We start from the raw sequence: 22,950 nt of genomic DNA on the forward strand, positions 1-22,950 counted from the left end.
TTCCCATGCCCCACTGCGGCTATAGCGCATGTGCAAGTGTCGCCACCTTCTCCCCGCTCGGCGGCCCGGCTGCGGAGCGGGCGGCGTACGCGGTCAAGATGGCGCTCACCAGGTGGGTCGGGAGGGCCCAGCCGGGCCCTGGGGGTGCTGAGGGTCCCCCCGGCCGGCCCGGGGATTTCCCGCCGCGCTGCGGGGCTCCGCCGACCGGAGCGGCCGCCTTTAGGGAGCGCCCTGAGGGGCCGCGGCCTCTCCTGGGCACTGGGCCGCCGGCCAGGCCGCGGCCGCGGGGAGTGCGGCGAGGGCCGGTCGGGCCTGGGGGAGCCCTGGCGGGATCGGGTGTGTGTGCTCTGGTCTCTCTGCTTCTCTCGCGTGTTCACAGCGGGTGGAGGGAGCTCCCCCGCCTCGGTTGGGTCTGTGGAGTTTTGTCGAGGTTTCTTCACCGTCAGAGAGGGCGAGCGGTCTTTGTTTACGAGTTGTAGTGTCTCCCAGGGCATGGGACCGCAGTTCCCTTGGCTGTTCCGGAATCCCGAGTTTCTCTGGTTGCTCTGTTTAGTGAATGTACGTAAGGGCTCTGTAGACAAGAAGAGCTAAAAAAGAGGAAGTGAAGAAATTTGGGTTCGATTTGCCCTTGGCAGGGAGGTGTCAGGCTTTGAGAGGGGAGGTGGTTGTCAGATCTGTCTGTGGGTGTTTGCCTTGAGAGAAAGGAAGAGACAGTCATTGGGATTAGAGACATAGGAACATAATGTTTCTTTCTTATTCGTAGTAGTGTAAAGAATACCAGTGATATGTGACATTCCTGTTGGAAAATGGGCATTGTCACTCTTCTGTTCAAACACGATGTGAATGTGGGTGAATTTAGCAGTAACTTTTTTAGGAGTCTTCCAGAATGCTGTGAAAGCACACATTTCCTTTGCCACTCTAATCTCAGAAGTTACTGAATCTGTGAAGTTGCTCTTACGAGTGCAATGCTCAAGTTTCATAAATTGTTTCTTAGTAGAGAGTGATTGTAGAGAAAGTATTAACTTAGAAAGAAGTTGACTCAAGCATAGTTGGGTGTCTGTGTGTAAAGTTACCAGAATGAACTTTTTTTATGTCATTCTCTTTTGGTTGCTGTCCATGGATGTCCAGCTTTTTGCCAGCTCCAACCCAGCTGTCCCAAGATCAGCTAGAACTAGAAGAAAGAGCAAGAGCTCAGAGATCTAGGCAGACTGCTCTGGTCTCCTCACGAAGGGAACCACCCCCTTATGGTTACCGGAAAGGATGGATACCACGGACACTAGAGGTAAATATTGAAATTGATGCAGTAGTAGTGTGTCTGCTAAAGGGGAAAAAGAAATTCTGAAGTAGGAATAAATTCTAAGCAGCTTGAATGTAGCTGAGAATTGTGCAAAGCCTTACAACGTGCTTCATCCAGACCACTTGATATATTCTTGTGTTGGGAGAGGTTCTAATCCACCAGATTTCTTAAAACATTTGATGGTAAACAGGATGATCTATGTCTACTTCTGTTCAGAGATTGTTGTGTTGTAATATGGAAATATGTCTGTGGTCCTTTGGGTTTACAGTCTGTGAACACAAGATTTCTCTGAGGAAGACATCCATATTGTTCCTCTGTTAGTGTTAAGTACACATTCTGAATTATAGCTGAAATAAGTGGATGTGTGTGTATCAGAGAAGAGAACATTCATGTATTCTGTTCAAAAATGTAGCTGCTATTGGAAGAAAAAATTATTACAGTTGGAAGGAAATTTAAAAATCAGTCAAATATTTGTTGTTTAAGTATGTTACTGGCTAAAGGGTTTTGGACAATGTTGTATGTCATTAGTTGTAATCCTTGCCAGTTTAATGTAATCTGAACTGCAACTGCTAAAGGTAGAAACAAAATACAGGTGTGTAGCTCTGATTACAAAACTGTTTTAGTACAGTCTCTCACTATGAGCCTGCAGTCTCTTCCTGTGAGGAAAAACCTTTCAGTTTGAAGTGATTCCTGACAGTGACTTCTGAGACCTGTTCTGATGAGTCAAAAGTTCTCTTGGGATCAAGCACGCTGTTGAAGTTTCATTACAGTAGTTCATATATGATCCTACATTGTTTCCAAATACAGTAATTTCATCAACTTGTAACAACGTTGCCCTCCTTTATGTTTGGGTGCCATTTTTGTAAATCCAACAGTGTTCTGTGGTGATCCATGTACTTCAAATAGTAGTTCCAGTGGCTCACTGAAGGAAAACGTTCTTATGTGGGTTCAGCACTAAGTCATATGCTGCATATGTATGATGTCAGAAATTATACTTTCATTATACCCACTGTAGGTTTCCCTTCCTACACTGTTGAGTACTAAAGTTAGTATTTTAGTGCTTTTTCTTCATGTTAATAAAGAATTTTTTTAAGAAGCCAGGTGCTGAAGGTTTGCGAAGAATTTCCAGCACCACTTGGCCACAAATTAATACACATCCCAGAAAGCCTGTTAAGGGCTCCTTTCTGCTTCATAAACAAGTGCAAATTACTGTAAATTCATTCAAAGCATAACCTTTTTCCAGTCACCCTGGACTGCCATTGCTGGAAAATGGAAAACCTGTTCTTAATACATAAAGAGTTGTGCAAAAAAAAAAAAAAAATTGAAGAATGATTTAATTTGGTTCTGGTTTATACTTTTAACTACTAGTTGTTGAATGTGGGGCATCCAGTGGAAAACTTCAGATAATGGAAACCATGTTTCAAGAAGCATTTGCAGGTGGCATAATCATGTTGTCCCTGTTTGGAAGTGTTCTGTTTGGTCATATCCAGTCTCAGTTCACTCTGTCCCCGTGGTGGTAACATGGTGAGTGTGGAGGGAGATAGATCTGCTTAAGTCACCCATTCTTATTTTTTGATCTCTTTTGTTACCAGACTTCACATAAGCCGTGCCATTGCAACAAAGAAAGGGCTAGATACTTGTGCTGCTTTAAGCAAATGCTTCCTCCAAAGTGTTGCATTTGAAACTGTAGCCTGAAGTTGTTTTATGAATGGTACCACTGCATCCTCTGTGGTACTGATTGAGGATGATCTTCTTTAAGAAGTCTTTTGGTTATCTGCTTATTAAATGCTTTTACACCAACACATTGCAGGGGAGAGGAGTAAACTGTAAGAATATTGGGATTTGGGTGCTGGCCCAAATTTCAGTGTACTTGTGCATCAAAGTAAGGAAATGTTTGACACATGTAGCATTGTAAGGCTATGAGCTACAGGCTTTGAAAAGAATGGAATGCTTTTTTATCTTCTTCACCTCATTATGGTGTGAAAAGCAACAAATAGCCAGTAGAAGTCTTCATAAAAATGCTGCTCTTGTGATTTTAGTATCCACAGTTGCTTTATTTCAGGAGGTTAATTTTTAAAGTTCTAATTAATAACTCGCGTGAGAATTAAAGACTTAATTTTGTATTGTCTGTAGCGTAGTATTGTCTGCACATTCAAATCAGTAATATCTGTTCCTACTTTGTGCTGGGAATAATTACTGCAAGATGTCTCTCCATTTCACTGTCTTTTAATGACTGTAAGTTCTCTCATTAATTGCTCACTTACCAGGGAAATAATAAAGTTACTGGAGCATTCTTGCCAAGTTCATTTTTGTTGAAATCAATCTGCTCTTCCAGCTTGCTTTTTTTTTTTTTTTTTGTCTTTTGGACATTCACTACTTTTTCTTTTCTGTAGGATTTTGGAGATGGGGGAGCTTTCCCAGAAATTCATGTGGCCCAATATCCATTGGATATGGGCCGAAAGAAGAAAACGTCCAATGCTTTGGCAGTTCAGGTGGATGCAGAAGGAAAAATAAAATACGATGCAATTGCTCGGCAAGGACAGTCAAAAGACAAGGTAATACTTCTTCTAATATGTCAGCTGGCATGTATCCTTGGGAAAGTGGTATGTACACATTGCATATACTTGAATTCATTGGTCTGGCATTAGCCCACGTGGATTGTGTCCTCTTTTCTTATTTAGGAACTAAAATAATGTCAGACAGAAATTGTGATCTTCTGTAATATAAGTAAAAGATAAGGCAAAAATGGTCAAAATCTCTATACAGAACTTACTGGATGGCATAGCAGTTTTGTTTTTCCAATGAAGGCAAGGAACTGGAAAGAGTTGTGCAGCCTCATTTCAGTGTGTAGAGAGAGGGGGCATAAAACTGGACAGAAAACACAGGTCAGCCTTCAGAATACTGCACCTTGTGTCTTACTGATCCAATGTTTGACGCTTCTGGTTGTTTTCAGTGGATTTGGGTGCTGTGTTTTTGCTATTGTTCTTTAATTGCAGCAGAAACTGTTACCAGTGGTTATACTGCAAAAGTTTTGTGCTGAGTTCAAGAGATAGCGAGATTCTCACGGAGTTTTTTAGGAAGGAGTTCAACTTCTGTATGCAGTAGCCTTTATAAAACCAAGAGATGACACTTGAGGTCCTAACTAGAGGAGATCAGGGTCTAAGTCTACTTTAAGGAGTATTTACACCTGCCTTTTCAAGTGTAACCAAGTGGGCTACATGGACTTTAATTCTCTTAAGCAGGTGTAGGGGGCTGGAAAACTGCTGAGGCCTGACAAAGTGTGTGACCAGCTGCTTCTTCCAGCAAGCATCTTCTGTAAAGAATAGGATAATGCCAAGAAAGTAAACACAGTGTTAACTACAAAGAGTGTTTTAGCTAATAGATATGCATAGCTGTTGTCAAAATAATTTGACTTCTTGAGCTTTAAATTAGGATGCCTTGAAAACCTTGTGATTATGTAATATATATGCTCCATGTCTTACTACATTTGAGGAAGGGAGCAACCCAGAATATAAACTTTACTTCTCAAACAAAAAAATAGAATGGGCATTGTAAGAATATTAGGAGAAATATTTTTAACAGATAAATTTATTGTTTTAAATAGATTCTACAGCCAGTAGGATTCTATATGTAATTAATACTCTGAGTGTCAAAGCATGACATCTTGCATGTCCTCATCCTATGCCTCGTATGTTACTGCAGTACCTTTGAAAAAGATGAGTGCAGACTGGACTCCATGCTGTTGTGTGGAAGAAAGTAGTTAGACTAAACAGTAGAAAAACCAGCAATGGCAATATTTTTATTGAGGGGACTTTACTTGGAGTTCCATCAGGCTTTGTCTAATGACTGGAATTATTGTTCAGTACAAAGGTGTTAAAATATTAATTCTATTTGAAGAGTTCTCCTACTCAATATTTGATAATTTATGCTAAGTAGAAATGTTGCTTTGTTGAAAGCATACAAAATAATTTCAAGCAGATAATTAGACAAGAAGTAATCATACCAGTTTTGGGGAATCTGCAGGCCAAATAATAAGAAAAAAATTAGTAGTAGTTAAACCCTCATTTTTACAACTTGTCAAATGCATCTTTACTTATTTGTAGGATTATCTTTAATCTGTATGTAATAGAACTCTTAAGATTGGAATATTAGTGTGTTTGAAAAGTAGCTAGATATGATAGTAGACTTGAGGCAAAAGTGACCATAATCTTTTGCTGGGTCTTATTTGGTTTAGAGTTAGGAAGATACTTCTTAACAGGTAGAGTTAAATTTAAGCTGTTCATGTTTGTCATATTTGATTCATGAGGATCTGTACTTTCATTAGCTTTCCATATGGCATCTGTAATGAAGGCAGTAATATTCTCTTTCTCATACACCAAGAGATGTGGGGCTTTTCCAAAACCAGACTCTGTAGAACTCTAGAGTTTGGGTTTCCTAACCCTAAGCTCTGCCTTCTGTGTCAGGTTGATCATTGCATCCAGCTGGATGTAAATGCTGAGAGCAAAGATTAGATATTGTGATTCAAAGGGGAGTGAAACTGATGGAAAATTAGATCACAGATTCATAGAATGGTTTGGGTTGGGACACCCTCTGCCAGACCAGGTTAGTCAAAGCTTCATTCATTCTAGCCTTGAACACTTCCAGGGGTGGGCTATCCACAGCTGCTCTGGGCAGCCTGTTCCAGTGCTTCACCACCCTCATAGTGAATTTCTTCCTAATCCTGGTCTAAATCTAACTTCCTTCATCTTAAAGCCCTTCCCCCTTGTCCTGTCACTACATGGCCTTGTAAGAAATCTCTCTCCAGCTTGTAGATTCCCTTAGAAAGTCTGCTGTAAGGTCTCTCTGGAGCCTTCTCCAGGGTGAACATCACCAACACTCAGCCCATCTTCATAGAAGAGGTGCTGCAACCCCGTGGTCAACTTAGTGGCCTCATCTGGACTCATTCCGACAGGTCAATGTTGTCTTTGTGTTTGAGGCCTCAGAGCTGGATGCAGACACCAGCTTGGATCTCACCAGAGCAAAAGTAGAGGGGCAGAGTCACCTCCCTCAATCTGCTGGCCACACTGCTTTTGATGTAGCTCAGGATAAAAATTACTTTCTGTGCTGCAACAGGTATTCAAAACAATTTCACTGGAAACAGCAGAACTACTATTGCTTGATTTAGTTTGCTTTGCAGGAGGAAGTATTGGCAGAGATGTCCTAGGGAGCAGTTCTTCAGTGATCTGTGTTGAGTTGGATAATGTGGAATATTTTCTCTTACGAGCTTCTGATAGTACAGTGTCAATAGGATTAGATACAGAAGTTTCATTTTCCAGAGAGCTGCAGCCATAATTCAATATTTCTTCAATCTTAATACTTAGATCTAAAAGAAGCAGATACTTAGCAGCCTGCCAGAAATGAGATGGAGTTTATAAACCTATCCTAGGAGCTACTTGTTTGGTCTGAGTTAGGAAGCAAGATTTGCTTTTGCTACAGCTTACTGATATTTTGGAGTTGAATTTAGTGTTCTGCCTTTTTGTACAGGCAGCAGTTCCATCACCCAGCCCCTATCTCTAGATGACCTGTCAGCAGTTTCTACTATTGCAGTGGTTCATCTCCCTTGCATTTGTTCCATTACATATTTAAAAAAATGTTGCTTCAGAGGATTTTCCTGGAAAAAATACTGACATAGATGTGATAGTCTGACCAGCCTCCTGTTTGGGTTTGGCAGAAAGTCTGCTGGACATGAAATGCTGGATAACATTGGCAGGCCTGGATCCATGACCTTATGGATCTGCAAGTGGAGTTCTGTCTGGTTGTCAAGATGAAGGATTTCTAGCTTAGCTCTGTGGTTAGTTCATGTGCTGCTGAAAGTTCTTTCAGTACTTTCTCTACTTACATTACTAAAAGCCAGACTAAAGTAATGCATCAATAGTGATGTATTTTGGTGAGACTTATGCTGTCCTCTTATTAGGAAAATACGAATGTATAATTGCATCCTGTGTTTTTTATGAAGCGAGAAGAAAGAGTGAAATCAAGGAATGGAATTGTTATGTCCCTTCCTTTTTTCCAGCAAGAATGACTTTATATTCTGGAGTTGGATTTCTTCTTCGTGGCCCAAGGCTGTGACTTATTTGTTAAAGGAGAAAAAACAATCACGAGGTTTATTTACAAGTTCCTTTCTCCAAGATTGTATATTCAATCAAATATTTACAAGACAGTAGTTCCATTGTTGTAGGAAGACCTGTCACAGCTATGGAACAGGTCAAGAGAATATGAATATAACTCAAATAATCAAAAGTGTTACTTACTTGCAACTTTTTTGCCTTTGTGGTAGAGCTTGGTTTGAGAGTTTGTTACCAGTTTTTTATCTGGTGTGTGTACCAGGCTTACAACCGTGTAATCTTAATGCTTTCTAAAAGTTTATATGCTTTATATGGAGAAACCATTCTTTGCCAAGGAATTCATGCTGCATTGCTTGATAGTAAATTCTTGATTTACATATAGGATTGATGAGCACTGTACAGGGCTGGTTGTGATACATAGAAGGAAATATGTCAAGGTTTTCTGTCTAGCAGATGAAGAAACTTCTATTAAGAGACTTGCATCTATCAAGTGCCTTGTGAGACTCTGAATGTGATTGATGTCTAAATCCTGCCATGTAGTACAGTATCTTAACCAGTTAGGTAATAGTATTTTCTTTCTGATTGCAGTGGTATGCAGATTTCTAATTGCTGCTTGTTAAGTCTGCCCCAGCCAGGAAATCACATAACTGTAGCAAAAACTTGAGGTTTTTCTTTGTGCCTAGAAGGAGATTCTTCTGCTTTTCAGTAGCAATCAGAGTGAAATAGCTAAAACACAGGCTTATGCTTCCTTTAAAATTTCATAGATTGAAAAATGGCAGTGGATAGGCACAGTACAATATCAAATAATCCCAGTCTCTTCTTTATCTTAGATGAATGAAATGTCTCAACATTACTCATAAAACAAGATGTCTAGAAAAACAACAAAAACAAATGTAAATTCTTTATCTGCCTCTCTGTATCACTTCAGAAAAGTGATTACAATTAAAACATGCAAGTGTATAAAGCTCTTGATGGCAACAGAAATATTTGTATTTTCGGGATAGTTTAATCTATATAATTAATATGAAAATATTAAATATTATTACTATTAAAATATTAATATTATGAATATTTCTTCCATAATAAAGCATCTTGTCATTTGGGTGCAATACTTCAGAGTTTAAATAGTTCACAAAGATCATTTGTACCTCAGTGTAAAGTAGTTTTTAGATAGCTCTTGGACCACCACAAGGAGTACCTTCTTTTATTTTCTTTTTTTTTGTCTTTTGGGTTGCTGAAAAGCTCCTTCAACATACTTTGTTCTTCATACTCTTCTTCAGCAAGACACTTGGACTTATGGGTTAATTACCTTAGAGGAACACTTCTCTTCAGATGTCCTTCATTCAGCATCTGAGAAACTAGAATATTACTGATAACTAATTCAAAGGATTAAAATTTTAGGAGTGAAAGCTGAGAAGCAGAAAATGGCTCTCGTGTGGTTAATGAATGCTGAGCCTAAAGGTTAATTTTGTAGTTGGACATGTACTATATAATGAAGTTGAAATAATAGTTCTTGATTTATAACCCTTTGAAGTAAAACTTCCTATTTTGTTGAATACATGTGAAGCGTTAATGTAATAAAATACATTTCCCCTGAAGCCATTTAATAGTATTCTTTCCCTGTATTTAAAATTGGAACTTAAAGCTGCCTGCATGTTGTGTGAAAACTCAAGTACCTATATAAGGGAAAGTGTCAAGACCAGATTTCTCAAGTATTTATTTTTTCAAGAAAACAGTAAACATAAAGAAATGAAAAAAATCCAGATGCTGTAAAATACTTCTGTCAAATTCTTGAGTAATCCTTGAAAACAAAAGCAAACATGAACGGGGTTTTATCAGTTTGGGGTCTCTAAAAAAAGAAAATACTAGGAATGGGAAGCAGAAAACTGCTGTCTAATGCCAGTTCTGAGAGCAACTTACACAATTATATTTAATCAGATTGCTTTGTTTCTTCAATTACTCTGTCTGTAAAATGGGGTCCAGAGTGTACATGTAACCACGTTTTCTATGAGAGTAATTGAACAATGTGTAATTGTTATACATTTATAGCTGTGTATTAATTTTAATTAGTACTCAGAGTATACTCTAAGCCTGAAACATTTCCTTTGATATATGTACATTTATTCCTGTTCACCAGCACTACTAAAATCTAATGTCTTCCAGGTTATTTACAGCAAGTACACAGATCTTGTGCCAAAAGAGGTCATGAATGTGGATGATCCTGAACTGCAAAGACCAGACGAGGAAGCAATTAGAGAGGTATTGTATGCACTGATGTGCCTAGTCAGCAGTGGTATGCTTTATGTCTTGCAATGGGATGAGATGTACAATGTGGTATTTTTTCTTCAGATAACAGAGAAGACAAGAGCAGCCTTGGAAAAATCGGTCTCCCAAAAAGTTGCAGCAGCCATGCCAGTTCGAGCTGCTGACAAACTAGCTCCTGCACAGTACATTCGGTATGTAGTGCTGGTGTTTCTGTAAGATGTTGTGATATGCAAAATAGATTCAAATTGGCATACCTGTTGAATTTCTGAGAGCAGAAATTCCTCTTGAATTCTGTTCTTTTGTTAGGAAATGAAACTGGTGTCTGTATTTTGAATTAACCCACTAATGATCACCTAGACTGAAGTGTGTAGAAATATGTCTTTAACATGTCATGAGTTACGGCACTTTGGAGGGGTTATTGTTTTGTTATAACAAAACACAGATTTGCCAGAGATCACTATTAACGATGCTGCCCTGGAAGTGAAGTATTTACTGCAAGTTTCAAGCCACAACAAGACATGTAACAAAGTTCTTCCTTCACAGAAAATGAGCAGTTGGAAACAACTGGAATTATGAGCAGGCCACTACTTATTTATTATTATTTTCTGTTTCAAACACAAAATTTCATGGCAGGGTTACACTTGGCTTGAGGTTAGTTCTGAAAAAAAGTATGTGAAGAGGTTCTTAATGAACAGTAAGAAGACACCAGGGCTTCACAGAGTATGGAGTATTGTGACAAGCTGTGTGTACTGTGCTTGTTTTTCTTCTATTTCAGAATCTAGGTTGAAACAGGAGAATATAGCCCTGAAGAGAAGTTACATTCTGTCTAATGTAACTGAGTCTGCACTCCTCTGTGCAGTTGACATCTGCTGCTGACATTCATAGTGGGGTAGTCTTAAACTGTTGTGGATGATATGAAACCACAGCTAGAGCAGTAAACTGAGTGAAAATGGAGGTGGGAAAGGAATATCTGTCTAGCTGTGTGCAGAGGACTGAGCTCTCTGTTTGATTCAGGTACACACCATCTCAGCAAGGAGTTGCATTCAACTCTGGAGCAAAACAGAGAGTTATTCGAATGGTGGAAATGCAGAAGGACCCTATGGAGCCTCCAAGATTCAAGTAAGTATTCACAGCTTGTTCATGGCAAATAGAAGATTCTGAAGTGTGTTTCTGTGCAACATGCTGACTGTAATTGTAATTGTTTTCTTAATTACTCAGAATTAACAAGAAGATTCCACGAGGACCACCATCTCCTCCAGCACCTGTAATGCACTCTCCAAGTAGAAAGGTATGAAATGCCATAATGTTCTCAGTTTTGAACGGTTAGGTGGGCCCACATATTCTTCTTTGATCTAGTTCATTTCTGTGTACCTTCTCCTTACTGATCTTCTGATGTGATGTTAAATGGTGAACTTGGTGCCCAGTGCAATCCTTTGGTTTGCTTTTTTTCATTTAGGCAGTTCTGAAAGTAGCTGTCTCTTTATTTATCTTGTTAAAGGTTGAGTAGATGTGTCATATATTTTATGCAGGGCTGCATTGCTGAATTTGTTCATGGCATGAATGAGTTGGCCAAGGCTTTAGCCTGGTTACTCTTATGTTGCTTTTAGCACTGTTAAACTAATCGTTAACAACACTAACTTGTTTCATTAAGAGTTAGCTCCCTCTGAGAGATGAGTGTAGTGGTGTTTGGTAAAACTTGAATAGCTGCTAAGTGTGCGGATGTTAAGAAGCTGGCTGTGAGTAAGGCCTGTGTGATGAAAGCTTAAGAGGATGCTGAAGAGACATCGGGACTTTATTCAGTGTCGGCAAAGATAGAGTGCAAAAATAAATCCCATGGCAGAGGGTTTGGAAGGAGCTGATCTCTAACGTTCCTTCCACTCAAACCATTCCTTGATTCTGTAATCGTACTACTGCTAAGAAGAGTTGGGGTTTTGTTGTGGAGTCCTGAACTTTCTACTCTTAACTTACTTCAATAGTTTCATAGCTGCCTTTGAGAAAGAAAACAGTATTTCCTTTTACTGTGAATCTGAAGATGACTTTGCTTCTTCTCTTAAATCAGATGACTGTGAAAGAGCAGCAAGAGTGGAAAATTCCTCCGTGCATTTCAAACTGGAAAAACGCAAAGGTAATTAAGCTGTCGTAAATTTATTTTTTTAATGTTGCACCCTGATGGGAAACTCCTGTCAATGATTTAAGCTTGAATAATACTGTTTTTAAACATCTAGAGTTAGGTAAACTGGCTGCTTCCAGCATGGGGAACACATGATGATACAGTTAATTTTTCTTCAGTTTGACATATAAGGGTTGTCCAATTGAGAGTATAGAACTGAGGCTGAATATGTTACTTCATGGCAGAGATTATAAATTTGGAGAGGAAAAATTGATATTAGTTAAAATCCCCATAACAGTGCAGTCCAAAGTCAAAGTCTCTCAAGGTTGCAAAGTAAAGCCATGTAAACTGAAAAAGAGCAGAGTATCAGAGACCCAAGCATGTTTCTTTTTAATATTGCAGTTCATATTTCTGGAAAGTTTTCCTTGTTGCATTCTTTCATTAATTAATTTTTATCACTGGTCAGCTAGCTATTTTTGTTCCTTGTTTGAGTAGGTATGTCCTGTCCCTTTGATTTTTATCAGTCATTAAGTTTATGCATCTAGAGGAGGAGAATTTATTTGCTGCAGTAACTGGTCTAATCATTCTAAAATATATTAAACTGTTGTCCTGAGGCAGCCTCTTCAAATGGAGGAAGGAAAAGCTGCATGTTTGGATGTTACTTTTTTCACTACCCCAACACAGCTGTTTAACTGGGACTGACGCTAATTAGGAGATCAGATTTTAGGTTACAGATGCTAAAACCAAAGCAAAAATTTTGTAAAGCTCACTAACAAAATCTTAAAATATGATCTATAAATAATTTTTGAGTTTCAGCTTTGGAAAACAAATTTGGCCTTCAGTATGTCTTACTTTTCCTGGCTGCCTTGTCCCTTACTTTCTCATTTTGAATCAGCTAATCTCTTACCAAGTATGGATACAGTTTAGGTAAAACAATTATTAAGCAAAAAATGGTAAAACAGCTTAGAGACTTGAGAAGTGATTATCTGTAATTCTTAACACAAAGCAAAAAGTGGACCTTGTCATTTGAAAACTGCCTTTTGTCTAAAGATGAACCTTGAAGGGAAGCTGTGATCCAGATTTGGTGGGAGGGCGGAATTGGAGTGAAGCTTCGTATCACCTGGCAAGAATTTGAAGTACATATGAAAAGGACATTCATTGAGGCATAATGATGGACTGTTAATTTTCTGTGTGTTTTTGTTTTCTTACCCAACAAATATAATAATGCTTGTTATTACAAATACTGTTTGTGATTAACTGCCCCTCTCTTTCCACTCTAGGGTTACACCATTCCATTAGATAAGCGTCTGGCTGCAGATGGCAGAGGATTGCAGACTGTTCATATTAATGAAAACTTTGCCAAACTTGCTGAGGCACTTTATATTGCTGACAGAAAGGTCGGGTAGTTCTTTAAACTGTTTTGTTCCATATAGATTTACCATCTTTGTATGTTAATTTCCTTCAGAAAATCAGCTGTGAATAGGCCGTAGCTTTTTGATTTGTCCTGCTTCTTTGCTAACTTAAGGCCTTATCCACACTATCCCTGAATCATGGGCTCAGCATGGGTTAAGTTATTGCAAGTCATGGGTCTTGTCTCTCAGCTCTAACTGCTGTGGTTGATGGGCTTCAAGCTTCCTAATTTTGGTTTAATTTCTGTCCTGTTTACTGGGTAACTCCGTGACAGATCTGCTTGTATCCCAGGTGCTACACTTTCTCCATTCTAACCAAATGTCTTATTTGTGCAGGCTCGTGAGGCAGTAGAGATGCGTGCCCAGGTGGAGAGGAAGATGGCTCAGAAAGAAAAGGAGAAACATGAAGAAAAGCTCCGAGAAATGGCTCAGAAAGCCAGGGAGAGAAGAGCAGGGATCAAAACCCATGTTGAAAAAGGTACATTTCTTTCTTATTAAGATGCAATAGCTTTTTTTTAACACTGAAGTGTGGGTTTGGAGCAATAATCTGAGAATTTAAAATATCTAAATACTAGCTGAAATTTCTAAGTATAACATCAGTTTGTGTCTTTATTGGTTAATTAACTGGCTGGTTTGATGGGATGCAGGTTTAAACCTCTCATCAGTATGTTGGTGTTTACAGGTTTAGGACACTGAGAATTTTGGAGTTAATAATGCATCAGTGCAAGTGATGGCTTTTATGGACAGTTCTAAATGAATTTTTAAGCTTATTGGAGATGAAGGGCAGCTTTGCCTAGAAGAACTAAACCATCTTTTAAGTTTTCAAAGCTCGAAAATGCAATATTCTGGCTCTTGCACTCTTGTAACTGATCTTGCAGAGCTGCAATTTTTTTGACCAGTAGGCCCCAAAAAATCCTGCTGCCAACCTAACTAAATTGTCTCCATTGTGATAAGTCTTACGTTCTGATTGAAATGAGACTTCAAAAATCAAGGTGATGAACTTAGAGAGCAGTTACTGTCTCTCCAGAAGGTGGAGGGATATGGTCATATAATGCCAAATTCTGCAGCTGGGATGTACTAACCTCTTACCAACAGGCTGAGGGCTGGCCAGATGGAGAGCCACTGTTGGAAAGGACCCAGGACTTGTAGTGGACAATATGCTGACTATAAGCCAGTAGCATGCCCTGGCAACAGTAATGCTAAGGGCATACAAAGCTGCATCTGCAGGAGTGTAACCACTAAGTCAAGGGAGGTAATAATTTCCTTTTATTGGTGCCCTGTTAGACTGCCTCTAGAATACTTTGTGCAGTTATGGGCCTCCAGGTACAAGAAAGACATTGATAAATAGGAGTCACTTCAGTGGAAGGCCATCAGAATGGTCATGAGGCTCGAGCAACTGCCTGTTCAGGAGATGCTTAGAGAATGAGGCTTGTTCTGCTAGGAGATGATGTGCCATTTGGGCCAGATAATGGGAAGGTTAGCCACAAGGTCATCCCACAATGATGCCTAAATAATTATCAGAGCTCTTCACCAAGTTGCATAGTGGAAGAATGCAACTTCCACTGTGGAGAGACAGTGGTCAAGCGTTGAAGCAGGGGGTTTCAGCCATATCTCAGGAGAAAAAAAATGCACCCTGAGGACAAACAGCAGTGTAACAGGTTGCCTAGGAAATCTGTCAGTCTCTATCCTTGCAGGTTTTCCTCACCTGAGTGGGAAAAAGGCCCTGAGCAACCTGGTTTGAATTCAGCATTGATAGCAGGAGGTTGTGAATTAGACTCTCTTCCAGCCTGAGTGATTTCCTGATCACTGATACTGCATCACAGAATGTTCTTCAAAACACTTAAATCTCTGCATGTTTCAATGATGTTTTTATGTTTAGAATTCTGATGTAATGATCTGTAAGTGTTTTAGGATATTAATCCCTAGACAATTATTCTAAACTCTTAAAAGTTAACACAGCTGTTAGATTATGTCTGCTTTAGCTTACCAAGGACAAGTCACTTGCTTGGGGCATAAGAAAGCTGTGGTGTTCATGTGTTCAGTTTATTTAAAGTGTAACATTTTAAATAGTGCTAAGGGTCACTACTCTTCTGCAAAAGAACACTGGATTGAATTACTGCGCCAATGTCTATGGCATAATTAATTCAAACTTCAAATATTTGTCTGTAATGAGCAATCTTGTCCTTGTTCAGAGGATGGAGAAGCTAGAGAAAGAGACGAAATCAGACATGACCGGCGCAAAGAGAGACAGCATGACAGAAATCTTTCCCGGGCAGCCCCTGATAAAAGGTGAGTCACACAAGAAGCTGGTTTATTCCTGTACTGGCACTGCCTTCCCCACTAGGAAATCTATTACTGGGCTTTCTTTTTCTTGATGTAAGTGCCTGAATTGTATCTTATGGCGACAGTCATTGGTATGAAGCACAGTTTGTTCATTGTATGAAAAGGTGTTAAAATACTGGAATACTCTCTTCAAAACGTAGAATTTTCTATGTGAATGGGAAAGAAGGGACTGCTCTGTTGGTTTTAGGTGGGCTTTTCTTCAGCAGGACTTCAGTATGTTCAGGTTTAATTAACGTGATGACAGTAGGGATTGAAACTTGGATCTTCTAATTTTGGTGAGACCAGAGTTACCAACAGTGGCTTTGTTTCTTGAAGCTATTAATTTAATTAAGCTTAGATTTATGAAGGTACACTGAAGTATCTTATTAGGTGAAGCTACTGAGATTTCTGAGTGTAAATGCTTTCTGGATGCTTAAAGTCTCTAATATGTTGAAATTGGATTGCTCAGCCTTTCCAGAATCTAACTACGCTGATTCTTGCACAAAATAAATATGACATTTTAGACTGGGTCAGCTTGATGTGAATTAAAGATAGTGGAAAGCAAATTTAAATGTCATGTCCAGCTGTACATAACTTTTCCAAATGTTTCCTTTGCCAGGAGACAAATTTTAAATGTTACCTTGTAAGGAAGAACAGTCAAAATCTGGCTCCTGAGGCAAATAGTTATCAAGAAATACAAGATCAGGTTGCAGTTGAGCATGTCTACAAATATAGTTTACTTGACCTCATGAAACCTTTAAATTTTTAATTCAGGTCAAAGCTGCAAAGAAATGAGAACAGAGATATCAGTGAAGTTATTGCCCTGGGGGTACCCAACCCCAGGCCATCCAATGAAATCCAGTATGACCAGAGGCTGTTCAACCAGAGCAAGGTAAAATACCTTTTCACAGCTGTGTAGCTTTGTATGAGAACATGCTCATCCTTCCCTTTAGCTAGAATACTAAGGGGAGCCTGTTCCCACAGTTGGTGTGGATCCATTCAGAAAAAAATTCTTTACGTAAGCGATTAAGAAACTATTGATTACCTTTATCCAGAGCCTATGCAAAAAAACCCCAACACAAAACACAACAAACCCTGAATATTTTAAGCGTATAGCTGGATTAAAGTGGTTATGTTGTGATTTTTCTCACTGGAGAGTGGGGAGAAAAACTCTTTTGCCTTCAAGCTGCAGTGACCTCATTTTCTTCTCTTGTACAAATGTACTGACTGAATAGGAAATCCGCTTTCAGAGAGAAGCAAGTAAATACTTTCTATTCCCAATACTGCTTGTGTTAATACTTCTGAAGATATAAACAGTTAACAGCAACATTTATTTTCCCTGAATTTTATACTATTCAGAGATTACAAAATAGATTTGGCTTCAGCAAATCCCTCAATAGACCTGCAGTTTGTCAATCACTCTTTTTCATGTCTCCAATGAAAGACTTGCAGGCAAGAAGGGAAAGCTGATGAACCAAAAATGAACAAGTAGACTCTTCTACTTTCAGAGTTTATATAAGCCTGTGTGATTTGGATCAGTCAGCTTAAATCATGTTTTCCAGAAATTCTTAATAATTCACATTTCTGTATGGTTGTACTTAGCTGTTACAGGCAGCTGTACTTGCAGGGCAGACTGAAATGATCCACTCTTCTGAAGTGTGGATGGCTTGTAATCCTTCCTGTTGCCCTCTGGAAGAGTAGGACTGAGGCTTGTCACATCATGTTCTCTGGACTTAATCCCAGACCCAAGCCCACTTGTATCCTCATTAAATGCTTGGAGTCATTTGAAATCAATTGTAAATCACACCATATCATCTTTGTGTAACATTCATCTGTATTTTGTTGTTAAAATAAGTTAGCTGAAATTTTGTCAATTAACTTGTGCTATTCTGCTGTTCTTCACAGGGTATGGACAGTGGCTTTGCTGGAGGAGAGGATGAAATTTATAATGTTTATGACCAGCCTTGGAGAAGTGGCAAGGATATGGCCCAAAACATCTACAGGCCAAGTAAAAATGTGGATAAGGACATGTATGGTGATGATCTAGAGGCTCGAATAAAGACCAACAGGTAAGGAAATAAATGTAAGAAATATTCTTAATTCGTATTATGAAGGTAGTCAACTGATTATCACCTTCTCCTGCAGGTTTGTTCCTGACAAAGAGTTTTCTAACTCGGATCGTAACACCAGGGGCAGGGGCAGAGATGGACCAGTTCAATTTGAGGAGGATCCATTTGGTTTGGACAAGTTTCTGGAAGAAGCTAAGCAGCACGGTGGTTCCAAACGGCCATCGGACAGCAGCCGCCCGAAGGAGCATGAGCATGAGAGCAAAAAGAGGAGGAAGGACTGAATGCCTCTGCTCCTTGAGAGGTAGGGAAATGGACTGCAAGCTTGGACTTCATGCAAAAGGACTTTTAATACTGGGTGTACAGGATGGCTTTGTAACACAGGAGTTCACAGCTCTGGCCGTGTGGATATACACACACAGAGATTCTTCTACACAGGACAGCCACCCGAGGAGAGAGAAGACATGGACACCACTTTGAAACATTTCATAAGGGAATTAATTATTCTTTAGCAAGTTCTGTGACTTTCCTGATTCCCCACTGCCCAGCATCTCAGGGTAAGAATGTAGCCCCTTTCCTACAGCTTTAGGTTTTGTAGGTAGCTAAAACTTTGATTTGATCTGCTAAAGGCTTTCCTGCTGTATATAATGATTGTCTTACGCTGTAACAGATGCTGGGGTGTTAATGATTCTGTGTTTTAGTGTGGCTATTACAGTTTATTTGAACAAGGGAGGGGAAACAGCTGGATTCTGTTCTCAAGCAAGTACTCATTCATAGTTTCTCAGTAATCTTTATTTTAGTTTCTTTACATTTAGTGAAATAAAGCCTCCTTCCACCACTCACTGACGTGGATTCTTTCTTTGACTGCGTCTTCTACGGCTCTGCTGTTGGAGAGAGAGCTGAAAACAATGGAAATTACTCAAATTAGCTAGGCAAGAGGGTTTGTTATTTTTCATTTCTGATCACCCAGAACACTGACATGGAAAGCAGAAATGTTTATAACCAATTCAGTTTCATAAGCCCCAAGCCAGGGCTTTCCTGACAGCAAAGTTCAATATATATGCACAGCAATTGCTAGTTGTACCAGCAAAATGCATCTTAAAAGCTTGTGCTTTCAACTGGAATTAATAAAAAGCCTAGAAAAAAGTGGGGAAAGTATTCACGTATTTTAGAGAAGCCTGCATTTTTTAAGAAATGAGAATAACTGTTTGCCCTCTGCTTTTTATTTCATTATAAAGAAGCCTCTTAGCTTGCATCTCTTGTGAGAGTATAGTCTATGAAGCTTCGGCAGTTAAGTGCATGTGGCTATCCTTACAGCTTCAAGAATAACAAGCAGCAAAAATTTCCAGGAAATTGACATTAAATACTATGCTATTTCTAGTACCTAATTTGATAATTGCATACAGATAACATCCTAGTTCAGCACAATTTATGAAGGACCAGCCTACTGCCACTCTAATCCCAGTTTAAGGAGTCTTCATTTCTGCTCTCATTTTTGTACCACAGTTGGAACTTGCAGGTTTGTTCTTCTTGGGAATAGGTACTGATGTAACCAAAACCAGCAATGACTTATGCAGTAATATGAACCATGGCAAGTGAAATACTTTACCACATTCAAAATACTGCATCACTGAAGTCTCTCATCAATTCCTTTTACTACCTCCTAGCATTTGAAGTCTCAAAATAAGAAACTAGTTGACAAAAGGATACTGAAGAATTCTTGTTAATTAATCAAAGGCTTGAACTGATTGTGTCTGATACACCAGTCTGCCTCTTGTTCGTGTCTTCACTCTGTGCTGTGCAGTCTGAATAGTTTTATCAGCTGAAGCACATGGAAGTCTGTAAGAAAATCCCCTATTTAGGGAACAGACCACATGCAAGTTTTGAATGATTTTGACATGAGAGCTGTTAATAAATCAATAGCTTTGATTTTTTTATCAATCACTGTTCTTAATTCCTTCTCTGTCAACATCACTGCACACTAAATGTTGGGAAAGCAGTGAGATGGCTTTGCTCTATTTCTGTGTTGGAGTGAAGCTGGAGGATACAGTCTGGCTCTAGCTGAGCAGACACCTTTGTAGGTGTACTAGACCATTGCACTGTCTCAATACCACACACTAATGCACTGAGATTGCCAAAGTCTTGTATTTTTTCCTTTACTAACATATGAAATGAAAGACGGAAAGAACAAGACCCTACACTGAAGTGAATTTATAGTTGTGTTGAACACATGAAAGCAAGCAGCTGATTTCTCTTGTATGAAATGACAGCTAAAACAAAAAATAAATTTCACTTAAGTTTGAAGCTTAGCATCACTTTCTTTATCACGTTCTGCCTGCCACTCAGTGCCCAGATCAGATGTTGGAACCCACATGCAGAAACCTGCATTGCAAACTCCTTGCATAGCAAATCATAATCAGTTTTACTGCATTCACATTAGTTTAGCACAGCACAGGTTTTTGGGCTCTTGAGTGTGATCTCTCCGGTGATATTGACCCCTAACAACTCAAGTTGAGAGGAGTGAATAACCAGAAGTGGTAATGATTTAGAAAACATTAAAAGCACACTGAGTGACAGAATCCTTAACCACACTTTGAAAGAATATGGTAATATTTTCATGTTACTGTGTCCAGCTGAAGGCAGAATTAGTCAACTCGTTCCACTACTTCATTAAAGGAATTAGCACATTACCTTGGAACCTTCGAGAATGTGGGAGTCCTTCTGTAACACATTCTGAACTTCTTCTGGAGTTGAGAATTTAATCCAGCAATAACGTCTGTGAAAGCCTGTATCTCTGTCCTAGTTACCAGTTAAAAGAACAAAATGCAATTACTACAGGAAATAATTACACAGGCTGTTGTTTCAGGAGGCTTTTTCATCCTAAGACATTCACTGTCAGTGACAGCATGGGGGATCTAGCAAGGCTGTTCTAGATGCCTTTCAATTTGAATCTAGCAGTAATAACAAACAAACACAATCCTAAGATATAGCTGAAGCCTGGAATAATGTATAGACAGTCGTTTCAAACTGCACTATTTCAATATTAATAAGCCAGTCACAACAGAACTGACATTTAAATGGCCACAGTACATTCAGCAAGATAACACAGCTTCTTAAGAGACTACACAACCACAATGCAATTCAGAATGAAAAGCACTAACTGCACTAAAAAGAAAAAAGCTATTTTTAGAAATAATTTGCCAGTCAGAAAAGACAAGTGTCAATAAAGAGGTGATAATGAGGAAAAGCCAGGTGTATCCAAGTGCCTTCTACCCCTACCGTGATCCCACTCAGAGCCCACAACAGCTCAGCCGCTCTCGTCATCGGGCATAACTGGCAACATTTCCAAACCACCTACAAGGTACTGCCTGGTTTTAGTATCACAGTGATGTCTGAATTAGGCTGTCCTACACTGGTAGTTTTTGTACTTCTGCGTTTTAGGCATTAATGACAGTCTTCAAGTAATCACTGAATCTAAACGTACACACATGCATCACTTGAATCAGTGATGGAGGCGGGTTTGTGTTAAGCTACCAGAAACTTTGTAACAAAACAATGCAGTGGGACCTGGGCTTGAGGAAAAAAATTGACAGGCAGGCACCTAGTTTAAAGAGTTCAAAACAACCAGCCTATTTCAAACTTTATCCATTTCCAAACTAATCCTCAAGAGAGAGTAAACCCATCAGCTCACTACACACTGAGCTTAATTTAACAGGATTACTTCACGTGGAGAAACACAGACAGAACCTTTACACTTTCAGCAGTGGCCTGCAGTTTACCTGCAAAGGAGCATTTTTTGACAGTTCATCTCTAAAAACTCTAAAAAAGTGCACTAGATACTATGATCCTCGACCTATACACTCAGAAGATAAACAGCCTAAACGACAGAGGTATCGGCAGCACCGTGCAGAGGTTATGGGTTTTGTGTTAGCCCCAGAGTCTGGATGGGGTCTGAATCCACAGCAGGAAAAGACGGCAGGTTCATACCCACACCTTCAGATTTTGGCCGCTCAGACTAAGCACACAACAACTCTATTCTCTGTCAGAAGAATGGTAACACGATGACAGAGAAGCTCAAAAATTTTAGATTAATTATTCAGAAATGGCAGCATCAACAGGATGTGAAGGATGCACTTTGTAAAGCTCTTTGAAAGCCAATGGAAACCACTAAGCTCCAGTAAGGCCGAGCGCTCGCAGACCAGCGGTGGCGCTCCTGGAAGGCGCTAAGGGTAGAGGGCACTGAAAACCTCCCTAGAGTTCAAGAGAAGGCGCGCAGACTGCAGCTCCGAGGAAGCGGGGAAACTGCTTCGGGACAAGGCCTCAGCCGCAGCCGGCGGCTCTTCCCCGCTTCGCCGAGAAGACACGAACTGCGGCCCGGAGGACGCGTGGGTACTCACGAAGGGCAGCTGGCACCTCTGCACCGACCCGAACTGGGAGAAGTACTCCTTCAGCTCCTCTGTGGGAAAACGCAGCCAGTTACCCAGGCCCCGGCCCGACCCCCGCCCGGCCTGTGCCGCCACACGCGGCGGGGCCGCCCAGCCCCGCCAGCGCCGGCAGCGGTGAGGGATGGCAGCGGGGCGCACACTCACTGCTCGACACCGTCCAGGGAACCTCAGCCACGAAGATGTCGAAGAGGCGCCGGGAGCGGCGCCCGGCCGCCCGCACCACGCTGGCGGCCGCCATGTCGGGACTGCGGTGAGGGCGGGGCGGACAGAGGGAGGGGCGGCCCCGCCCCGGCCGGCCCAAAATGGCGGCGGGGGCCCTGACCCGTGAGGGCGGGGAGGATGCCTTCCGCCGGCTTTTTCGCTTCTACCGACAGCGCGACGTGTCTGACCTGCGCGGCGTGGTGGACTTCTCCGCGCCGGGCGGCCAGGTAATGCTGGGGCGCTTGTGCCCGTGCCCCGCGGCCAGCGGCTCGGAGCGCGTCCCGCCCTCTGCGCGGTGTCTCAGTGCGGGGCTGTGGCGGTGTCGCCGCAGTTCGTTCTCTCCACCTGCTGTTTCCTTTCGTGCCCAACGCCGAATCTCTGCTGCCGGCCTGTTTCTGGCTAGAGGACGCTGCACTCCACCGCTGAGCCTCTTAGGGGTCCCTGTGGTGTTTTAAAAGTGAGGGTGTGACCCGAGGGGGGCAGCGGGAAGGGCCCGAGCCGGGCTCGCTCGCTGCCCCTGGGCGGTGGGACGCTGCCCGAGGACACGGGGTGCCGTGCAGCCGCCCCTGGCGATGCCTAGACACAGATTTACTACTTCTGCTTATATTTGTTTTCCTAATGTTTAATTAGCTCGCTACACTGCAATCTTTAAAGCCGCTAATAGAGCCACGTGATACTTAAGCAGCGGAAAGTATGGACATAAAACCCCCCAAGTTTCGCTCTCGGAACTG

General features: G+C 40.7%; 3 protein-coding genes across 4 annotated transcripts in view; 2 read left to right on the forward strand and 1 right to left on the reverse strand.

Annotated features, from left to right (window-relative positions):
• On the forward strand, nucleotides 1-18,411 carry SNW1 (SNW domain containing 1). 2 transcript variants are annotated; one of them, XM_066321980.1, is made up of 14 exons: nucleotides 1-112; nucleotides 1,129-1,282; nucleotides 3,691-3,852; nucleotides 9,565-9,660; nucleotides 9,751-9,857; nucleotides 10,681-10,785; nucleotides 10,885-10,954; nucleotides 11,726-11,791; nucleotides 13,057-13,173; nucleotides 13,522-13,663; nucleotides 15,378-15,474; nucleotides 16,282-16,399; nucleotides 17,413-17,576; nucleotides 17,653-18,411. In XM_066321980.1, exons 1-14 carry the CDS (start codon nucleotides 6-8, stop codon nucleotides 17,855-17,857), a joined length of 1,710 nt encoding a protein of 569 aa, XP_066178077.1. In that variant the 5' UTR covers nucleotides 1-5; the 3' UTR covers nucleotides 17,858-18,411. The 2 variants fall into 2 exon arrangements, with proteins under 2 accessions (XP_066178077.1, XP_066178076.1); XM_066321979.1 differs by having other exon boundaries at nucleotides 9,565-9,857.
• On the reverse strand, nucleotides 18,348-22,299 carry SLIRP (SRA stem-loop interacting RNA binding protein). The gene is made up of 4 exons (XM_066321982.1): nucleotides 22,163-22,299; nucleotides 21,971-22,029; nucleotides 20,265-20,372; nucleotides 18,348-18,472 (listed from the first exon to the last, which is right to left on the reverse strand). The coding sequence occupies exons 1-4, from the start codon at nucleotides 22,254-22,256 to the stop codon at nucleotides 18,413-18,415; spliced, it is 321 nt and encodes a 106-aa protein (XP_066178079.1). The 5' UTR covers nucleotides 22,257-22,299; the 3' UTR covers nucleotides 18,348-18,412.
• ALKBH1 (alkB homolog 1, histone H2A dioxygenase) overlaps nucleotides 22,277-22,950 on the forward strand; it is a 13,261-nt gene continuing 12,587 nt past the window's right edge. The window contains exon 1 of the mRNA XM_066321981.1: nucleotides 22,277-22,446. Within this exon, the coding sequence (XP_066178078.1) occupies nucleotides 22,321-22,446 (126 nt within the window). The 5' untranslated portion in view covers nucleotides 22,277-22,320. The remainder of the gene's footprint in view (nucleotides 22,447-22,950) is intronic.

Source organism: Sylvia atricapilla, chromosome 6 (assembly GCF_009819655.1).
Source record: "Sylvia atricapilla isolate bSylAtr1 chromosome 6, bSylAtr1.pri, whole genome shotgun sequence".
Lineage (NCBI taxonomy): Eukaryota > Metazoa > Chordata > Aves > Passeriformes > Sylviidae > Sylvia > Sylvia atricapilla.